General features: G+C 38.9%; 1 protein-coding gene across 1 annotated transcript in view; it reads right to left on the bottom strand.

The window, feature by feature from the left end:
- Window positions 1–2,089: 2,089 nt before the first annotated feature.
- The window catches only part of LOC125104058 (vomeronasal type-1 receptor A11-like), a 32,202-nt gene continuing 12,145 nt past the window's right edge, over window positions 2,090–22,146 (bottom strand). The window contains 5 exon segments of the mRNA XM_047736319.1: window positions 2,090–2,249; window positions 2,492–2,510; window positions 2,581–2,622; window positions 2,625–2,702; window positions 2,705–2,792. Coding sequence (XP_047592275.1) covers window positions 2,090–2,249; window positions 2,492–2,510; window positions 2,581–2,622; window positions 2,625–2,702; window positions 2,705–2,792 — 387 coding nt within the window.

The raw sequence follows: 22,146 nt of genomic DNA, 5'->3' as shown, positions 1-22,146 counted from the left end.
TTTTTATTTTTTGTTTTGATTTTTGGTTCAATGCATTTAGAGAAAGATGCACAGGGGCTTCAAATATATGAATAGACTCCCATTTTTTAATAAGCTGAATGGTGGTTTTAATAGCGTTAATTCTATTTAATATAATAATTATTATTCTTTAACATACCACTTCCCAAATTAAGAGGTAAAAACGGAAACAGAGATCCCTGGAATTTTTTTTGAAGCATTTGTAAAGATATCACAAAATTGGTATTTCTCATGACACATTGTGGCCTAACAAAGTATTATATAGTTAGTCTAAAAATTTTTTTCTTTCATATACAAGTAGTGGTTCTTCTGGTAATAAAACAGACTAGAAACACAGAAGAACTTTCCACCACTAATGTGTTATAAACCATGTACAAAGCAGCCTTTTAAAAAATGTGTAACAGTTTACAAAACTGTGGGAAATCCTTGGGATAATATGAAGAGGAATCTGAAATGGAGAAAATGAGGTTCTTCTTGAGTTGTTTATTGAACCTAGAAATGGGGATCTTGACCGCTATATGCAGACAGGTGACAATATCATGAATCCACACAAGGCATAGAGGAGGAACAGGACTCCTACATAAAGCCAGTGTCCAAAGGATTGATGTCTTTAGCAAAAATGTGAGCTTGGAAAATCTAGTAAAGGAACTTAACAATGAAATTACCCCACTACTTTGTAGGCTTCTTTTGGGAAGAAAATCTTGCTTTTATGTTGGCTTGGAGTTCAAATTTATCCCCATGTGTGTAGAGTCCAGGAAAATCTAAACAAAAGATTAATCTGAAAATTCCCCAGACTTGTGTCATATACTGGGAGGAAGATAATTCAAATCCCCCCTCACTGGATAAATACATCTCAACTAGGATTTTCAGTTTCCCTATGAATTAAAATTTGCCAAATATGAAGCCATAATTAAAAATTTTAAAATACTAAGAATAGCCCTCAAAAATGAAAATGGAATTATATTTCCATGGATATCAGATATTTATTATTAAGTAGAGTAAAACATTTTTTAGAAAGGCATACATACAAAACTAATAAAATATGAAGAAAATATGTAATTATAAAATACTCCAGGCAGGTTAAAAAAAATGAAACTAACTCTTAGGAATAAACAATAAATATAATACACTATTAATGGATGTGTGAAATAGCAGTTTAAACACAGCTGAAGAGAGAATTAGTGAACTGGAGTAATAGGTTGAAGAGATTATTCAGGATTTAGTTCATAGAACATATGGAAAATATGATGGAAAATATGAAAAATATTAAGGAACATAGAAAATAAAATAATAAGGTTTAACACACACTGAATTGGACTTCACAAATACTGGGGGGAAAAAAGAACAAGTATTTGAAGTGATAAAGATTTAGAACTTCCTAGGAAGGATAATCACTTACATGGAATAAGGCTTAATAAGAGGTATATAACAATATCAATATAGAAAGGATATCCACACATAGACACATTTTAGTGAAAATACAGAAGAGTTTAATACAAGAAATTAAAACCACCAAGAGTGGAGGGAATTTAGAAAAAGATAAAAAAACAATCTTTCATAAAAAGAATTTTCATTAGACAACATAATTCTCAAAAAAAGACTGCCCAAGGGGCACCTGGGTGGCTCAGTGGGTTAAAACCTCTGCTTCCAGCTCAGGTCATGATCCCAGGGTCCTGGGATTGAGCCCCGCATTGGGCTCTCTGCTTAGCGGGGAGCCTGCTTCCTCCTCTCTCCCTGCCTGCCTCTCTGACTACTTGTGATCTCTGTCTGACAAATAAATAAATAAATCTTTAAAAAAAAAGACTGCCCAAATTATCTACAATGTAGTTTTTAGTCATATAGATACTAAGATTACCATGTTATGACAGAAAATTTTTAATGCTATATTTAATCAATTTTTTTCAGAGAGAAAATTCTGTGAAACATAAGATTGCTCTAACAAGAGTGGAAACATTTTTCTCTTAAAATATTTCTATTGCTGTTTTGTTAAACACTGACCTTTCCTCCCCTACATGGTTTGCATAATTTTTATTGTTTCTCACCAGTGATTAGAACCAAAGGACTGACGATGTCATGACCATTGGCCATGACATCTGGATATACATAACAAGATTGGGTCATTTGTCCATGTCTTGCCCATGGAAAATGAAATGAAATCCATACAATATATGATCACAAAACAACTAATCAGCAGCATAATTGTCTGAATAGCCCATTTTCCTGGGGAGCTTCTTGGAGAGAGACTCTTGCCGTGAAGATGCTATGACTGCTGCCTATGTCTTCTTAAGAGAATTATCATGTATGCACCTGACAGGAGCTAAGACCCATGAAGAAGACATCTCTGAATGCCATCAGTGTGAAACATAGGTCCCTGTTTAGCTCATGGGCAGAAAGGAACAGTGCTCCATGAGGAACAAAAGACTAGCCTGGGTCTTATTGGGTGTGGTCAAAGTACAGAGGAACAAGTTGCTACAGATGGATATGTTCAGGACCTATAAGAAGAGAAATAAACACAGGATGGGATTTGGAGATTTAAGTTTGAATTTAGCAGTCAGGAGCTGCTGGGGCTGATGGTGATGACCTGAAGCACACTTAAGAGGCAGGTGTACAAGTAGAGAGTCCCCTCAGTACCTTAAGGAAGACAATCACTCCACATTTGAAGTCACTTTGGACATCCCATGTCACCAAATGTCTGTAGACAAGAACCTCATGATGAGAAGTATCATTATATGGACTATAGCTAAGTGGGTAATGGTCAGGTCAGTGAGCTTGGGCTTAAGTCCCACAAAGAAAAGTGAAATGTGGAGGAAAAGAAATGAGGTGTTTTCTGAGATCCTATACCAGCTTAAAGATAAAAGGCATTTTCTAATGACAACATAACTGGAACATTCGTTCATCTTCATGTGAATGTTAAAGCAAATGTTATTTCTGGAAAGAAAAATAAGAGATTCTGACAACAGTATTGTTTTCATTATTCTATGAATCATCACATCATCCTCTTCAATCTCTAGAATCATCATTTTAACCACAATAATTCTACATAAACATGACTTGCTTTTATTCAGCTTTTGAGTTTCAACTCACTAAAGCCTGTTGATGTAAATTGTGAACAAGAGGAAATAAGAATCCTCTGGGTAAGCAATCCCAACAGGACTATTCTCACCATTTATTTACAGAAGTGCAAAATTATGAAGGATTTAGTATTTTGTGCCCTAGATTCAGATGCCTTTGTTTAAACCCAGATTCCAACCCTGACTAGCTGGGTGAGCTTTGTTTTTTCAGTTAACTAATATTGTATCCATTAACATCACAAGTAAAAGGGGGATAATAATAGTGATTTCATCACAGTATTGTTGTAGGGAATATATAAGTAAATATACGAAGACCATTTAGAAAATGCATAACATACATGAAGCACTATAGACTTGTTAACAATTGACTTATTATTTATCACCATCTAACTTTGGCTTGAGAGAGTTGTATATAATAATGATATATATATATATATATATATACATATATATATATATATGTTGTTTATATATATATATGTGATACATGTAATATATATTTTTTCCCTCAATCTCCATGTGAGATTGTATGTGAATAGTAAGAATGATGGAATAAATGACTCTAAAGATCTAGGATAACCATCTAATTTTATCAATACACATTTCTTTTTTCAGAAAGATTTTACTTTATTGTTTATTAGGCAGAGCATGTGCACAAGCAGAGGGGGAAGTGGCAGGGAAAAGGGAGAATCAGACTCCCCTCTGAGCAGGCAGCACAATGCAGGGCTCAATCCCAGAACCCCAAGATCATGACCTGAGCCAAAGGCAGATGCTTAACCAACTGAGCCACCCAGGCTGATTGTCAGAATGATTTTATCAATACACATTTCTAATGGAAGCCAGGGATAATGAGAATCCATGTCTCAAAACAATGCTCATGAAATCAATGTCAAAACCATTGAGGGAAATACAGAGAAACAATTTGGCATAGTTAAGGAAGACCAAATATCCCCTCTGTAGAATATACAAACGTCATGTGACTAAGGGAAGAGGAATGCTTATGTCTTTAGGAAGTGTGATACTTTTCTTTGATGGTCAAACTCATATCTTTATATTAAGAAGAGATACACTTTGGGTTAAACAAAGGAAGGTGATTCTGATCAGAGGTGGAGCAAATAGTCTTCCTTGCTACCAGAATTTACTACCCCAAGGCATTGATATGTGTTCTGTGAAGAAGAAGGAGGGCAGAAATTGGTATTGTAGACTTAGGAGATGCAAAAACAGGAAGAGCTCTATTACAAATACAATGCTAAATTTAGTTAGAAGCCTAGGCATTGACTCTAGACCATGTTGTTGTAGTAAAGAACAAAGTGGAACTTTAAAACATATTTTTGTTTTTTAAAAATGTCAGTGTTCCAGAATTCATTGTTTGTGCACCACACCCAGTGCTCCATGCAACACATTCCCTCCATAATACCCACCAACAGGTTCACCCAACCTCCCAACCTCCTACCCTCCAAAACCCTCAGTTAGTTCCTCAGAGTCCACAGTCTCTCATGGTTCGTCTCCCCCTCCAATTTCCCCCAATTCCCTTCTCCTCTCCATCTTTCCATGTCCTTCATGTTATTCCTTAAGCTCCACAAATAGGCAAAACCATATGATAATTGGCTCTCTTTACTTGACTTATTTCACTCAGCATAATCTCCGAGTCCCGTCCATGTTGATACAAAAGTTGGATATTCATCCTTTCTGATGGAGGGATAATACTCCATAGTATATATGGACCATATCTTTTTTTTTTTTTAATAGGAACTATAGATCTAAGGAAGATTTTCCATTTTTTTAACTTGAATATCTGTCTTTATTAATATAATATTTTCAGTGACTTATAGCTCAGAACCTTCACAGAGAACAAATTTTTGTAAGAAGAACACTAAAGCATTAAAACCCTGTCACAGTGGATGGAAAAGTACATAAAGTATTACGGCAGGATAATAACATAATAACAAACTATTAATTAAGAGCTATGGTCCTTAGTATTTCTTTCCTTTTTTTAAAATTTTTTATTTCTTTTCAGCGTAACAGTATTCATTGTTTTTGCACCACACCCAGTGCTCCATGCAATCCGTGCCCTCTCCAATACCCACCACCTGGTTCCCTCAACCTCCCACCTCCCGCCCCTTCAACCCCCTCAGATTGTTTTTCAGAGTCCATATCTCTCATGGTTCACCTCCCTTCCAATTTCCCTCAACTCCCTTCTACTCTCCATCTCCCCTTGTCCTCCATGCTATTTGTTATGTTCCACAAATAAGTGAAACCATATGATAATTGACTCTGCTTGACTTATTTCACTCAGCATAATCTCTTCCATTCCCCTCCATGTTGCTACAAAAGTTGGGTATTCATCCTTTCTGATGGACCATATCTTCTTTATCCATTCGTCTGGTGAAGGGTATCTTGGATCTTTCCACAGTTTGGCAACTGTGGCCATTGCTGCTAACAACATTGGGGTACAGATGACCCTTCTTTTCACTACATCTCTATGTTTGGGGTAAATACCCAATAGTGCAATTGCAGGGTCATAGGGGAGCTCTAGTATTAATTTCCTAAGTATTGTTTTCCAAGGTGGCTGCACCAACTTGCATTCCCACTAACAGTGTAAGAGGGTTCCCCTTTCTCCACATCCTCTCCAACATATGTTGTTTACTGTTTTGTTAATTTTGGCCACTCTAACTGGTGTAAGGTCATATCTCAGTGTGTATTTATTTATTTATTTTTTTCCCTTTCTTTTTTTAAAAAAATTTTTATTTCTTTTCAGTGTAACAGTATTCATTGTTTTTGCACCACACCCAGTGCTCCATGCACTACGTGCCCTCCTTAATACCTACCACCTGGCTCCCCCAACCTCCCACCCCCCGCCCCTTCAAAACCCTCAGGTTATTTTTCAGAGTCCATAGTCTCTCATGGTTCACCTCCTCTTCCAGTTTCCCTCAACTCCCTTCTCCTCTCCATCTCCCCATGTCCTCCATGTTATTTGTTATGCTCCACAAATAAGTGAAACCATATGATAGTTGACTCTCTTTGCTTGACTTATTTCACTCAGCATAATCTCTTCCAGTCCTATTCATGTTGCTACAAAAGTTGGGTATTCATCCTTTCTGATGGAGGCATAATACTCCATAGTCTATATGGACCACATCTTCCTTATCCATTCGTCCGTTGAAGGGCATCTTGGTTCTTTCCACAGTTTGGCGACCATGGCCATTGCTGCTATAAACATTGGGGGTACAGATGGCCCTTTTTTTTCCACTACATCTGTATCTTTGGGGTAAATACCCAGTAGTGCAATTGCAGGGTCATAGGGAAGTTCTATTTTTGGAGATTCTTGAGGAATCTCCACACTGTTTTCCAAAGTGGCTGCACCAACTTGCATTCCCACCAACAGTGTAAGAGGGTTCCCCTTTCTCCACATTCTCTCCAGCACATGTTGTTTACTGTCTTGTTAATTTTGGCCATTCTACCTGGTGTAAGGTGGTATCTCAGTGTGGTTTTGATTTGAATCTCTCTGATGGCTAGTGATTATGAACATTTTTTCATGTCTGTTAGCCATTTGTGTCTTCTTTGGAGTAGTGTCTGTTCATGTCTTCTGCCTGTTTTCTGACATGATTATCTGTTTTGTGTGTGTTGAGTTTGAGGAGTTCTTTACAGATCTTGGCTATCAGCCCTTTGTCTATACTGTCATTTGTGAATACCTTCTCCCATTCTGTGGGTTGCCTCTTTGTTTTGTTGACTGTTTCCTTTGCTGTGCAGAAGCTTTTGAACTTGGTGAAGTCCCAAAATTTCATTTTTGCTTTTGTTTCCTTTGCCTTTGGAGACATATCTTGAAAGAACTTGCTGTGGCTGATATCGAAGAGGTTACTGCCTATGTTCTCCTCTAGGATTCTGATGGATTACTGCCTCATTGCCTGTGTGTGAGTTTATCTTTGTGTACGGTGTAAGAGAATGGTCGAGGTTCATTCTTCTACACATAGCTGTCCAATTTTCCCCAACACCATTTTTTGAAGAGACTGTCTTTTTTCCACTGTATATTGTTTTCCTGCTTTGTCGAATATTATTTGACCGTAGAGTTGAGGGTCCATATCTGGGCTCTCTACTCTGTTCCACTGGTCTATGTGTCTGTTTTTATGCCATTTCCATGCTGTCTTGGTAATCACAGCTTTGTAGTAAAGCTTGAAATCAGGCAACGTGATGCCCCCAGTTTTGTTTTTCTTTTTCAACATTTCCTTAGCGATTCAGGGTCTCTTCTGATTCCATACAAATTTTAGGATTGTTTTCTCCTGCTCCTTGAAAAATGCTGGTGGAATTTTGATCGGGATGGCATTGAAAGTTTAGACTGCTCTGGGCAGTATAGACATTTTAACAATGTTTATTCTTCCAATGCATGAGCGTGGAATGGCTTTCCATCTTTTGTGTCTTCTTCAATTTCTTTCATGAGTGTTCTATAGTTCCACAAGTACAGATCCTTTACGTCTTTGGTTAGGTTTATTCCCCGGTATCTTATGGTTCTTGGTGCCATGTAAATGGAACCAATTCTCTAATTTCCCTTTCCGTATTTTCATTGTTAGTGTATAAGAAAGCAATTGATTTCTGTATAATGACTTTGTACAGAAGTACAATGACTTTGTACTGAATTGCTGTATGAGTTCTAGTAGTTTGGGCGTGGAGTCTTTTGAGTTTTCCATATAAAGTATCATGTCATCTGCGAAGAGAGAGAGTTTGACTTCTTCATCGATGATTTGAATACATTTATTTCTTTTTGTTGTCTGATTGCTCTTGCTAGGACTTCTAATACTATGATGAACAAGAGTGATGAGAGTGGGCATCCTTGTCATGTTGCTGATATCAAAGGGAGGGCTGTGAGCTTTTTCCCACTGAGGATGATATTCACTTTGGGTTTTTCATAGATAGATTTTATGAAGTTCAGGAATGTTCCCTCTATCCCTATACTTTGAAGCATTTTAATCAGGAATGGATGCTGTATCTTTTCAAATGCTTTTTTCTGCATCAATTGAGAGGACCATGTGGTTCTTCTCTCTTCTTTTATTCATTTTGTTCTATCACAATGATTGATTTGCGAATGTTGAACCACTCTTGCATCCCATGGATAAATCCCACCTGATCATGGTGGATAAACTTTTTAATGTACTGCTGGATCCTATTAGTTAGGATCTTGTTGAGAATCTTGGCATCCATATTCATCAGGGATATTGGTCTGAATTTCTACTTTTTGGTGGAGTCTTTGCCTGGTTTGGGGATCAGGGTAAAGCTGGCTTCATAAAAAGAGTCTGGAAGTTTTCCTTCTGCTTCAATTTTTTGAAACAGCTTCAGGAGAATAGGTATTATTTCTTCTTTGATTGTTTGGTAGAATTCCCCAGGGAATTTGTGAAGTCCTGGGCTATTGTTTTTTGGGAGTTTTTTTTTTTTAATCACTGCTTCAATCTTGTTATAGATATTGGCCTATTCAGGTTGTCAATTTCTTCCTGATTCAGCCTTGGAAGTTTATACATTTCCAAAAATGCATCCCTTTCATCTAGGTTGTTTAACTTATTGGCATATAACTGTTGATAATAATTTCTAATGATTGTTTTCTATTTCCTTGGTGTTAGTAGTGATCTCTCCCTTTTCATTCATAATTTTATTAATTTGGGTCCTCTCTCTTTTCTTTTGGATTAGTTTGGCCAATGGTTTATTGATCTTATTGATTCTTTCAAAAAACCAGCTTCTAGTTTTGTTGGTGTATTCTACTTGTCTCTAGTTTCTATTTCATTATTCTCTGCTCTAATCTGGATTATTTCCTTTCTTGTGTGTGGAGTTGGCTTAATTTATTGTTGATTCTCCAGTTCCTTAATTTGTTATTGATTCTCCAGTTCCTTTAAGGTGTAAAGACAGCTGGTGTATTCTGAATTTTTCAATTTTTTTGAGGAAGGCTTGGATAGCTATGTATTTCCCCCTTAAGACTGCCTTTGCCGTATCCCATAGGTTTTGGACCGAAGTGTCTTCATTCTCATTGGTTTCCATGAATTGTTTAGGTTCTTCTTTGATTTCCTGGTTGATCCAAACATTCTTAAGCAAGGTGGTCTTTAGCTTCCAGGTATTTTAATTCCTTCTGAACTTTTTCTTGTGGTTGAGTTCCAGTTTCAAAGTATTGTGAACTGAGAATATGCAGGGAATAATCTCAATATTTTGGTTTTGGTTGAGTCCTGATTTGTGACCCAGTACGTGGTCTATTCTGGAGAAGGTTCCATGTGCACTTGAGAAGAATGAGTATTCTGTTGTTTTATGGTAGAATGTTCTGTATATATCTATAAAGTCCCTCTGGTCCAATATGTCATTCAATGCTCTTGTTTCTTTATTGATTTTCTGCTTGGATGATCTGTCTATTACTGAGAGTGTCATTTTAAAATACCCTACTATTAATGTTTCATATCAATATGACTTTTTATCTTGATTAATGGCTGTCTTATGTAGTTGGCTGCTCCCATATGGGTGGCATAAATATTTACAATTGTTAGATCTTCTTGGTGGGTAGACCCCCCCTTTTTTTTTTTTAAAGATTTTGTTTATTTATTTGTCAGAGAGAGAGAGAAAGAGAGAGCGAGCACAGGCAGACAGAGTGGCAGGCAGAGGCAGAGGGAGAAGCAGGTTCCCTGCCGAGCAAGGAACCTGATGCGGGACTCGATCTCAGGACGCTGGGATCATGACCTGAGCCGAAGGCAGCTGCTTAACCAACTGAGCCACCCAGGCATCCCGGTGGGTAGACCCTTTAAGAATTATGTAGTGTCCTTCTGTATCTCTGACTACAGTCTTCAGTTTAAAATCTAATTTATATGTGAATTTATATGAGGATCCTATATAAGAATCACTACCCCCAGCCTTCTTTTGAGGCCCATTGGCATGAAATATGCTTCTCCATCCCTTCACTTTCATTCTGGATGTATCCTTAGGTTCAAAATGGGTCTCTTGTAGACAACATATGGATGGGTCCTGTTGTTTTATCCAATCTGCAACCCTGTGCCATTTTATGGGCGCATTTAGGCCATTCATGTTGAGAATGATTATTGAGAGATACATTTTTATTGACATCATGTTATCTGTGAAGTCTTTGTTTCTATAGATTGTCTCCATATATTTCTGTTCAATGATATTCTTGGGTCTTTGCTTCTTTTATAGAACCCCCCCCTTAATATTTCTTGTAGTGTCGGCTTGGTGGTCACATACTCCTTTAAACCTTGCTGGTTTTGGAAACCCTTTATCTCTCCATCCATTTTGAATGACAGTCTTCCTGGGTAAAGTATTCTTGGCTGCACGTTCTTTTCATGTAGTGCCCTGAATACATCTTGCCAGCCCTTTCTGGCTTGCCAGGTTTCTCTGGACAGGTCTGATGCTATTCTGATGGGCCTTTTCTGTATGTAAGGAATCTCTTCCCCCTAGTTGCTTTCAAGAGCTCATGTCTAAAATTATGATTCATCAGTTTCACAATCACGTGTCTTGAGGTCTTTCTAGAATCTGTGATCTTGGGGGGAGACCTTTCTGCCTCTAGGACATGAAGCCTGGTTCCATTCACCAAATTGGGAAAATTTTCATGGAGAATTTGTTCAACTATATCCTCTAGTCTTCTTTCTTTCTTTCTCCTTCCCCTGAGGGATTCCAATAATTCTGATGTTGGAATGTCTCATGGCATCATTTATTTCCCTAATTCTGTTTTCATGGTTTCTAAGCTGTTTGTTCCAGGCTTCCTCCTGATTCCTTTTCTTTATCAGTTTGTCCTCTAGATCACTACCTACATCTTCTGCTTCAGTTACCCTAGCTGTTAGAGAATTTAGATTAGCTTGGAACTCATTGATAGTATTTTAAGCTTCTTCCCTGGTGGCTTTCACTTCTTCCCTAATTGATTCCATGTTGTCATTAATGGTTTTCTCCACCCTATCCATTGCCTGGATAATTGTTAGGCTGAATTCCCTCTGACATACTGTTTACATCCATATCCAATAACTCTGATGGAGAGGGCACAATTTCTGAATTTTTCCTGTTGGGCATTATTCCTCCTAGTCATTGCAGTGAGAGATGGCTGAGGGGATGTGTAGCTGAATGTATCAACCATGATCTAAGCAAGGTGCACCCTGGAGTGCTTCTGAGCAATCGGGAGTCCCCACCAAAAAGAGAGAAAAAAGCAAAAGAGAAAGAGAGAGACAGGAAAAAAAAAAAAAAAGAGAAGACCCAGCCAGAATGGGCCCCAAAGGTAAGATTTATAAAGTATACAAACAAAAATGGACAAACAAAAAGATCAACAAAAGCAAATGACAAGAAAAAAAAAAAGAACCCAGCCAAAATGAGCCCTAAGTATAAGATTTATATACTACCAGAACAAAAACAAATACACAGAAATACTGACAGAAGAAACATATGAGAGGGTGGTATAAATCCTCCAACGAGGAAGATTATTTTGATTCTTCCTGGATGTATCTTGATATCTTTGTTAAAGGATGCCACTTTTCTGAGATAAAGGGGGATTAAAGCTGGTTTATATATGGGGGTAGTATTGATTGCAGAAAGAGGATTACCTTGAAGCTTATCTCTATAGGAATATTTAAAAAAATAGAAAAGCAATAGAAAAACACAGGTATATGTATCAAAGAAGTTCAAGTTAAAAGGTTAGTATAGAATTTTTTGTACTGAACCTCTCGTTGTGAGGGTAAATAGGTTAAAAAGTTATAAAAAATTAAAAAGAATGAGAATAGTGGGAACAAATTAAAAATAAATGTTGTATGTATGAAGTATACAGATTTTGGGGCTGGGCTCTGAGGAAACTGATTTTTCAGGCTTTTGTTCTCTGGATGCTTTTTTGTTTTTTTGTTTTCCCTTAGTGGCTGTTGGTGGTTCTTTGGAGGTTTAGAGGAAAGAAAACTGCCCCCAGACCTCCGTCTCAGAGAGAAACCTCACTCTGTTCCCCTCTGGGTGGTCCAGAGCACATAAACTCCCCCTCTGCCACATCCCACCGGTAGAGCATGTCCCCAGCCACATTCTCAGATGTGCTCCTCAGGAGCTCCTACTTGTCTCTGTACCATGGTGTTATAAAATCTACAAGCAATATTCCAGTGGCTCTCTGGGTAGGTCCAGACCACCAGAGAGATCCCAACCAGAGATATCCTGCTGAGATTTTCACTTTGGCCCAGGCTGGGGGTGTTCAGACTCTTGCTGGTCCTAGAGAGCACGGGCTAGTACCTGCACAGACCCTTCTCAGAGGAGGGTGTGGAGTGTGACTCAGACCTGGTCCTGCAGTGCACATGCAGAGTGCAAAAGGCTGTGGTTCTAGAAAGCACCAGCTGGCATCCATACCAGACTCTCTCACACATGTCACCACCCAGTCGCTCTCACACACGCCAGTAGCTCAGGGACCACAGCCTGGATGCTTCACCACACTCTCTGGTACGGTACCAGTGGTAGCAGTCCTGGGTCCATGGGCTTAAGACCGTGCCCATAACCGCCTGATTCTGCCAATTTCCCCTTAAGCTATTTTGCTCTTTTTGAGTGCTTTTAACCAGACTTCAAATTAATGCTGGTCCCCAATCACTGGGCACTCTCGCATTGGGGTATTACTTTCCAATGGTTTGCTTCTGGTGGCTCCCTCCCCCTTTTGTTATCTTCTGATATCAATCCAACAACATTACCACTCCACTTTACCTGTCCACTGGCATCTTCTGCCCCCATAGAGATCCAGAAGTATATAATCCTACATCTCAGCCTGATTTCATGGGTGTTCAGAGTGTTCTGGTAGACAATGAGCTCACTTTAGGGGACCAGTTGAAACAGTGTCTCCTACTTCTCTGCTCTCTTGCCCCCCCACAAAAATGGGATTTTCATTATACAACTTGAGAATTCTGAGATACAGAATATAGTTCTGTATCTCAGCAGATAGTGGAAGAGAATAATTTTCATACATATTCTCATAACAAGTGAATGAAGGGGTCAATTTCTAGGAAAACCAAGTGTTTAAAATCTATAATCCAAATGCTGGTGATTAAGATGGCAGAGGAGTAGGGGGTCCCTAAGCTTGTCTTGTCCCTCAAACACAGCTAGATAATTATAAAATCATTCTGAACACCCAAGAAATCAATCAGAGGTCTGATAGAACAGAATCTACAAGAAGAAAAATAGAAAAGTAACCACATTTAGGAAGGCAGAATGTACGGAGAATTTTCTTGGAGGAGATACAGCTACGAGTAAGGTGGCAGGAAGGGAGCCTGTTTACAGAGGCTATTGCAAAGTATTATAAGCAGCAGAGTTCAAAATCTGAACTTTTAGAAGTCCACTACTGTAGGGGATGTGCCTGGCTTAAAGGTTCTCAGGTAGTGAAGCAAGGTGGCATCCCAGAAGTAACAGGGTGATCTGAGGATCCCCTTGGTTGTGAGAAGAACCAGTGGTGCTTAAGTGCCACATTATTCTCAGGCATAGGAGTGGGAAAGCTGTCTGAGAACAGTGGGTCTTGGTACTGGCTTTCTGCTTTGTTTTGCCATAAACTGTGAACTGCTGCACCGCTGTGGGACTGCTTTCCTGGGACTAGCCATCAAATGGCAAAAGCATGGTGACATCCTCCCCCAATGGAACACCATGGTTCTATGGGAGTCCCTAAAATTTGGAGTTTTGGAGTTTGAATTTGGAGTTTTGAAACTCAGTCATGCACCTGAGATATAAAACCTTGGATATAAAAGCTGAGGTATAAAAGCAGGGTGAACACAGGGTTCAAATGGAGACTGGAGACATAAGAAGGGTGATTGATTGCTCTTCTGTGAGGGCTCACTGAGGAGTGGGGGGCTAAAGAGAGGAGCGCAGTCATATTTGCTATGCCATCAGCACTGAAAACCTCCAAGGAGCAGAACCTCACTACCTTACCTCCTCGTGGAGGCCAAACCAGAGCCACTTACAGTTAGCCCTGCCCCACCTGCACCTTGGAGATATCTTTCCACTGAAACAAGTTGGCAAAGAATCAGTGCAGCAGGCCCCTCCCACAGAATGACACAAACAACTCACCTGCACCAAGTCTACTGATCATAGAGTGTGGCAAAGCTCTGGCTCTGGGGGAAACAGGATCTAGCTTCCTTTTTACTTTTATTCTTTATTTATTATTTTTTCATGTATTTTCTAATTTTTTCAATTCTTTTTTATTATTAATTTTTAAAATTATTTATTTATATATTATATATTTATTTCTTTATTTTCCTGTTTATTTTCATTCTACTTTATTTCTTTCCTTGTTTGTTCTCTTTTTGGCATCTAAATTCTTTAAACGAGCAGACCAAAACACACCTATGATCTAGTTTTTTTTTCTTTATTCCTTTCTTTTCTGGACAAAATGACAAGGCAGAGAAATTCACCTCAAAAGAAAGAACAGCAAGTAGAACTCACAGCCAGGGATTTAATAAATACAGGTATAAATAAGATGTCTGGACTAGAATTTAAAACAATGATTATAAGGATATTAGCTGGGCTTGAAAAAAAGCATAGAAAACACTAGAGAATCCCTTACTGAAGAGATAAAAGAACTAAAAGCTAGTCAGGTCAAAATTAAAAATGCTATAACTGATATGCAAACACAAATGGAGGCTGTAAAAACAAGTTGAATGGAGCAGAGGAGTGAATCAGTGATTTAGAAGATAAAATTATGGAAAATAATAAAGCTGAAAAGAAGAGCAAAAGAGAGATAATGGATCAAGAAGGTAGACTTTGGAAACTCAAGAGACTTATTAAAATGTAATAACATTCATATCATAGGAGTCCCAGAAGACCAAGAGAGAGTAAAAGGGGCAGAAGATTATTCGAACAAATTTTAGCTGAAAACTTCCCTAATCTGGGGAAGGACACAGACATCAAAATCCAAGAAGCACAGAGATATCCCATTAAATTCAACAAAAGCCAGCCATTGCCAGCACACAACAGGTCAAATTCACAAAGTGCACAGGCAAAGAAAGAATACTGAAAGCAGCAAGGGGGAAAAAATTCCTTAACCTAGAAGCGAATACAGATCAGATTCACAGCAGATCTGTCCACAGAAACTTTGCAGGCCAGAAAAAGTGGCAGGATATATTCAACGTGCTGAATGGGAAAATATGCAGCCAAGAATACTTTATCCAACAAGGCTGTCATTTCAGAATAGAAGGAGAGATAAAAGAATTTCTCAGACAAACAAAAACTAAAGGAGTTTGTAACCATTAAACCAGCCCTACAAATAAATTTTGAGAGGACCTCTTTGAGTGCAGAAAAAAATGCCAAAAGCAACAAAGCCTAGAAAGGACCAGGGAATATCACCAGAAATACCAACTCTATAGGTAACACAAAGACACTAAATCCAAATCTTTCAATAGTCACTATGAATGTAAATGGACTAAGTGTTCCAATCAAAAGACATAGGTATAAGAATGGATTAAAAAAAAAAAAACAATATCCATCTATATGCTGCCTACAAAAGTCTCATTTTAGACCTAAAGACACCTGCAGATTGAAAGTGAGGGGATGGAGAATCATTTATTATGCTAATGGACATCAAAAGAAAGCTGGAGTAGCCATACTTACATAAGACAAACTAGATTTTAAAACAAAGACTGGGGGCGCCTGGGTGGTTCAGTGGGGTAAAGCCTCTGCTTTCGGCTCAGGTCATGATCCCAGGGTCCTGGGATCAAGCTGCTAATTGGGCTCTGTGCTTGGCAAGGAGCCTGCTTTCCTTCCTCTCTCTCTATGCCTGCCTCTCTGCCTACTTGTGATCTCTGTCTGTCAAGTAAATAAATAAATAAATAATGTTTAAAACAAAGACTGTAACAAGAGATGAAGAAAGGTATTATATCATAATTAAAGGGTCTATCTATCAAGAATATCTAACAATTGCAAATATTTATGCCCCCAACTTGGGAGCACCCAAATATATAAATCAATTAATAAGTAACATAAAGAAATTCATTGATAATAATACAATAATAGTAGGTACTTTAACACCCTATTTACAGCAATAGACAGATAATCCAAGCAGAAAATCAACAAGGAAACACTGGCTATGAATAACACACTGGACCAGATGGATTTAATAAATATGTTCAGAACATTCTATCCTAAAGCAACAGAATACACATTCTTTTCTAGTGCACATGGGACCATTTTCCAGAACAGATCACCTACTAGGTCACAAATCAGCCCTCACAAGTACTAAAAGATCGAGATCTTACCATGCATATTTTCAGACCTCAATGCTATGAAACTTGAAATCAACCACAAAAAAATTGGAAAGACCTCAAATACATGGAGATTAAAGAGTATCCTCCTAAAGAATTAATAGGTTAACTAGGAAATAAAAGAAGACATTTAAAAATACAGGGACTGTCCAAAACTTTTGGGATGCAGCAAATACAGTCCTGAAAGGGAAGTATATAGCAATACAGACCTACTTTGAGAAGCAAGAAAACTGTCAAATACACAACCTAAACTTACACCTAAAGGAGCTAGAAAAGGAACAGCAAACACAGCCTAAAGCAAAAGAAGGGAAATAATAAAGATTAGAGCAGAAATGAATGATTTAGAAGCAAACAAACAAACAAAAAACCCCCAGTAGAACAAATTAATGAAATTAAGAGCTGGTTCTTTGAAAGAATTAATAAAATTGATAAACCCCTAGCCCAGACATAGGGTAAAGGAAAGAGAAAGGACCCAAAGGTAAAATCATGAATGAAAGAAGAGTGATCACAACCAACACCACAAAAATGCAAACAATTAAAAGAGAACACTATACAAAATTATATGCCAACAAACTGGGCACCTGAAAAAATGGATAAATTCCTAGAAACTTACAAATTACTAAAGCTGAAATAGGAAGAAATAGAAAACTTGAAGGGACCCATAACCAGCGAAGAAATTGATTCAATAATGAATAATCTCCCAACAAACAAAAGTCCAGGGCCAGATGGCTTCCAGGGAGAATTCTACCAGAGCTAATACCTATTCTTCTCAAACTGCTCTAAAAAAAAAAAAAAAAAAAAAAAAAAAGAAAGAAAGAAAGAAAGAAAAAAATGGAAAGAAAATTTCTAAACTCATTCTACGAAGCTAGCTTTACTCCAAAACCAAAGACTCCACTAAAAAGGCAAAATACAGACCAATATTCCTGATGAACATGGATGAAAAAATTCTCAAAAAAAAATGCAAGTTGGTGTAGCCACTTTGGAGAACAGTGTGGAGATTCCTCAAGAAATTAAAAATAGAGCTTCCCTATGACCCTGTAATGGCACGACTGGGTATTTACCCCAAAGATACAGATGTGGTGAAAAGAAGGGCCATCTGTACCCCAATGTTTATAGCAGCAATGGCCATGGTCGCCAAACTGTGGAAAGAACCAAGATGCCCTTCAACGGGCGAATGGATAAGGAAGATGTGGTCCATATACACTATGGAGTACTATGCCTCCATCAGAAAGGATGAATACCCAACTTTTTTTTCCCTTGCTACTTTATGTCTTTTTTTTTTTTTTTTGCTTTATTTTCAGTGTAACAGTATTCATTGTTTTTGCACCACACCCAGTGCTCCATGCAATCCGTGCCCTCTCCAATACCCACCACCTGGTTTCCCCAACCTCCCACCCCCCTCCCCTTCAACCCTCTCAGATTGTTTTTCAGAGTCCATATCTCTCATGGTTCACCTCCCTTCCAATTTCCCTCAACTCCCTTCTACTCTCCATCTCCCCTTGTCCTCCATGCTATTTGTTATGCTCCACAAATAAGTGAAACCATACGATAATTGACTCTCTCTGCTTGACTTATTTCACTCAGCATAATCTCTTCCAGTCCCATCCATGTTGCTACAAAAGTTGGGTATTCATCCTTTCTGATGGAGGCATAATACTCCATAGTGCATATGGACCACATCTTCCTTATCCATTCGTCTGTTGAAGGGCATCTTGGCTCTTTCCACAGTTTGGCAACCGTGGCCATTGCTGCTATAAATATTGGGGTACAGATGGCCCTTCTTTTCACCACATCTGTATCTTTGGGGTAAATACTCAGTAGTGCAATTGCAGGGTCACAGGGAAGCTCTATTTTTAATTTCTTGAGGAATCTCCACACTGTTCTCCAAAGTGGCTGCACCAACTTGCATTCCCACCAACAGTGTAAGAGGGTTCCCCTTTCTCCACATCCTCTCCAACACATGTTGATTCCTGTCTTGCTAATTTGGGCCATTCTAACTGTAGAAGAATGAAACTAGACTATTCTCTTACACCATACACAAAGATAAAGTGGGTAAAAGACCTCAACGTGAGACAGGAATCCATCAGAATCCTAGAGGAGAACATAGGCAGCAATCTCTTCAATATCAGCCACAGCAACTTCTTTCAAGATATGTCTCCAAAGGCAAAGGAAACAAAAGTGAAAATGAACTTTTGGGACTTCATCAAGATCAAAAGCTTCTGCACAGCAAGGGAAACAGTCAAGAAAACAAAGAGGCAACCCACGGAATGGGAGAAGTTATTTGCAAATGACAGTACAGACAAAAGGTTGATATCTAGGATATAAAGAACTCCTCCAACTCAACACACACAAAACAGACAATCATGTCAAAAAATGGGCAGAAGATATGAACGGACACTTCTCCAATGAAGACATACAAATGGCTATCAGACACATGAAAAAATGTTCATCATCACTAGCTATCAGGAAGATTCAAATTAAAACCACATTGAGATACCACCTTACACCACTTAGAATGGCCAAAATTAGCAAGATAGGAAACAATATGTGTTGGAGGGGATGTGGAGAAAGGGGAACCCTCTTACACTGTTGGTGGGAATGCAAGTTGGTGCAGCCACTTTGGAGAACAGTGTGGAGATTCCTCAAGAAATTAAAAATAGAGCTTGCCTATGACCCTGCAATTGCACTATTGGGTATTTACTCCAAAGATACAGATGTGGTGAAAAGAGGGCCATCTGTACCCCAATGTTTATAGCAGCAATGGCTGCGGTCACCAAACTGTGGAAAGAACCAAGATGCCCTTCAATGGACGAATGGATAAGGAAGATGTGGTCCATATACACTATGGAGTATTATGCCTTCATCAGAGAGGATGAATACCCAACTTTTGTAGCAACATGGACGGGACTGGAGGAGATTATGCTGAGTGAAATAAGTCAAGCAGAGAGAGTCAACTATCATATGGTTTCACTTATTTGTGGAGCATAACAAATAGCATGAAGGACAAGGGGAGATGGGGAGGAGAGAGGCGTTGGGGGTGGTTGGAGTGGGAGGTGAACCATGGGAGACTGTGGACTCTGGGAAACCATCTGAGGATTTTGAGGGGGTGGGGTGTGGGAGGTTGAGGGAGCAGGTGGTGGGTATGAGAGAGGGCACAGATTGCATGGAGCACTGGGTGTGTTGCAAAAACAATGAATAGTGTTACGCTGAAAATAAATAAAAAAATAGAAAAGAAGAAAAACAATAAAACACTAAAAAAAAAGATTAAAACTTCTGCTCTGGGAAGACTGGGAGAAAATATTTGCAAAAGACACATCTGATAAAGGACTGTTACCCAAAATATACAATGACCTCTTAAAACTCAATAATAAGAGAACAAATAACTCAATTAGAAAACTGGCCAAACACCTTAACAGACACCTCACCAAAGATGATATACAGATCATGTAAGAGCACGTGAAAAGATGCTCCATGACATATATCATCAGAAAAATGTAAATTAAAACAACAAAGAGATACCACTAAACACCTATTAGAATGACTGAAATCTGGAATACTGACACCACCAAATACCAGTGACAATATGGAGCAACAGAAACTTTTATTCATTGCTGGTGGGAATGTAGTACAGTATGGCCACTTTGGAAGACAATTTGTTGGTTTCTTACAATTAAATCTTACATATACAAAAAAAAAAGAAATAAAAAATTAAAATAAATAAAATAAAAATTAAAAAAAAGAAATTAAAAAAATAAAAAATTAATAAAAAATTAAGAGGGGGCATTGATATAATAATGAAAATGTCAATCAAAAGGTTTGAAATGTCACCAAAGCTCTCTTTGAATGATTTTTGTATGACTAAAAGTGGAAATAAATGAATTAAATTTTCAACTCAAAAAGATACAAAAAACACACAGGAGAACACAGAAGGAAATAATGATGAAAGCAGAGAAAAAAACCAGAATATCAATGCAATGGGTAAAGAAATTTGAGGGCTGTTTTTGTTTTTGAGGGGAGTATGGGAACAAACAAGCACTTTTCACAAATTTAACCAATTTTAAAAGAGAAAGAAAAACTGTAAAGTATAAAGGGGATACTCTAACAATCAAAGGGTGACTCACGGTTGCTAAACTGTGGAAAGAACCAAGATGCCCTTCAATGGACAAATGGATAAGGAAGATGTAGTCCATATACACTATGGAGTATTATGCCTCCATCAGAAAGGATGAATACCCAGCTTTTGTATCAACATGGACGGGACTGGAAGAGATTATGCTGAGTGAAATAAGTCAAGCAGAGAGAGTCAATTATCATATGGTTTCACTTATTTGTGGAACATAACAAATAGCATGGAGGACATGGGGAGTTAGGAGAAGGGAGTTGGGGGAAATTGGAAGGGGAGGTGAACAATGAGAGACTATGGACTCCGAAAAACAATCTGAAGGGTTTGAAGAGGTGGGGGGGGGTGGGAGGATGGGGGAACCAGGTGGTGGATATTAGAGAGGGCACGAACTGCATGGAGTACTGGGTGTGGTACAAAAACAATGAATACTGCTATGCTGAAAATAAAAAAAATATAATTACTTATAAGACATTGTTAATACAACTCTAGGTCAATATATTTTAAAATGTGTGCAAGAAGAGACAACTTTTCCAATAAACTAGACTACTAACCACAGAAGAAATTAAAAAAGCAATTCATGTAATATCTCCCCAGATGCCCCAAGCCTAGATAAATTCCCTCAAACTTCCAAGGGCAGATAATTCCCAAGTTATGTACTTTACGTCAGAGCACATATAGACATACAAAAAAAAAAAAAAAAAGGGAAAATATTTGGGGAAGCATTTGAAGAAACTTCCAGGTGTGTGTTTCTTCCATCACAGGAGAGGGCGTCTCCTCATCAGGCTGGCCACACCCACTAGATCCCTGTGTCCCTGGTTGCTCTGCCTCATTAGAGCATGACACAGCAAGCCCTGTTCTGACGAAGGGCATCTCCAACTCCCTGGAGCCCTGGCACCCCCAGTTGCCCATGTCCACATCCTTTACCAGATCCTGGGAGAATGTTGACCACACACTTTGGAATGCCAGCCTTTAAGGTCAACTCTGCAAACTTCAAGGCTGTGAGTGGGGTCACCTGAGGAGACAGGAAAGAAGACTGGTTCAGGAGGAATTGGGAAGTGAGGTTCTTCCATCCTCTCCCAGCAGCCTAGATAGCAAGCAGGGAGAAGCAGTCATGGCAGGAAGACCCTCGAGGTAAGCGCCATCATAGGGGGTACTGCCAACCCAGCCAGTTTTCCCCATGGCTCCAGTGGAAAGCTGGGAATAAGGCCTGCTTCCTCATGTACCTTTTAGTGTCTTCTCCTGGCAGGCTCCAGCCCTATGGCTAGGCCTGGGCTCTTCCTAAATGTTCATACCCCTTTCACTCGGGCAGTGGGGAGTCCCAGGAGGCCTGGATGCACCTCAGTGCCAGATTCTGATGACCACCTCACTGCTGGAGGCCATTCCTCTCCTCTTGGCCTGCCAGCAGCCATTCCTCTTCGGGCCCAGGTAATATTCCTTGTAAAGGTTGGCTTGTGCTCCACCTACCAGTGAGCCTCAGAATCACCACATTTGTGGGGTGCTGGCCCTGGGAGAGCACAGGCCTGTCGGGGACTCTTCCAGGGACAATTGCCTGGATCTGTGGGCAGCATCCCCATGCTAACAAGAGAGTTATGGGTCAACTCAGAGGGTTGCTGTGATGCTCAATAAGCAAATACATGCAAAATTTTAGTATAATTTGTTGTATATTAAAACGCTTTAGGAGTTCCTGACTCAGTGTGAATACTGTAAATGTCAACTG

The sequence above is a fragment of the Lutra lutra genome, chromosome 1 (assembly GCF_902655055.1).
Source record: "Lutra lutra chromosome 1, mLutLut1.2, whole genome shotgun sequence".
In the NCBI taxonomy this organism is placed as follows: domain Eukaryota; kingdom Metazoa; phylum Chordata; class Mammalia; order Carnivora; family Mustelidae; genus Lutra; species Lutra lutra.
The sequence above is the reverse complement of the archived record's forward strand: the minus strand, read 5'-3'. Positions and strand labels throughout refer to the sequence as shown.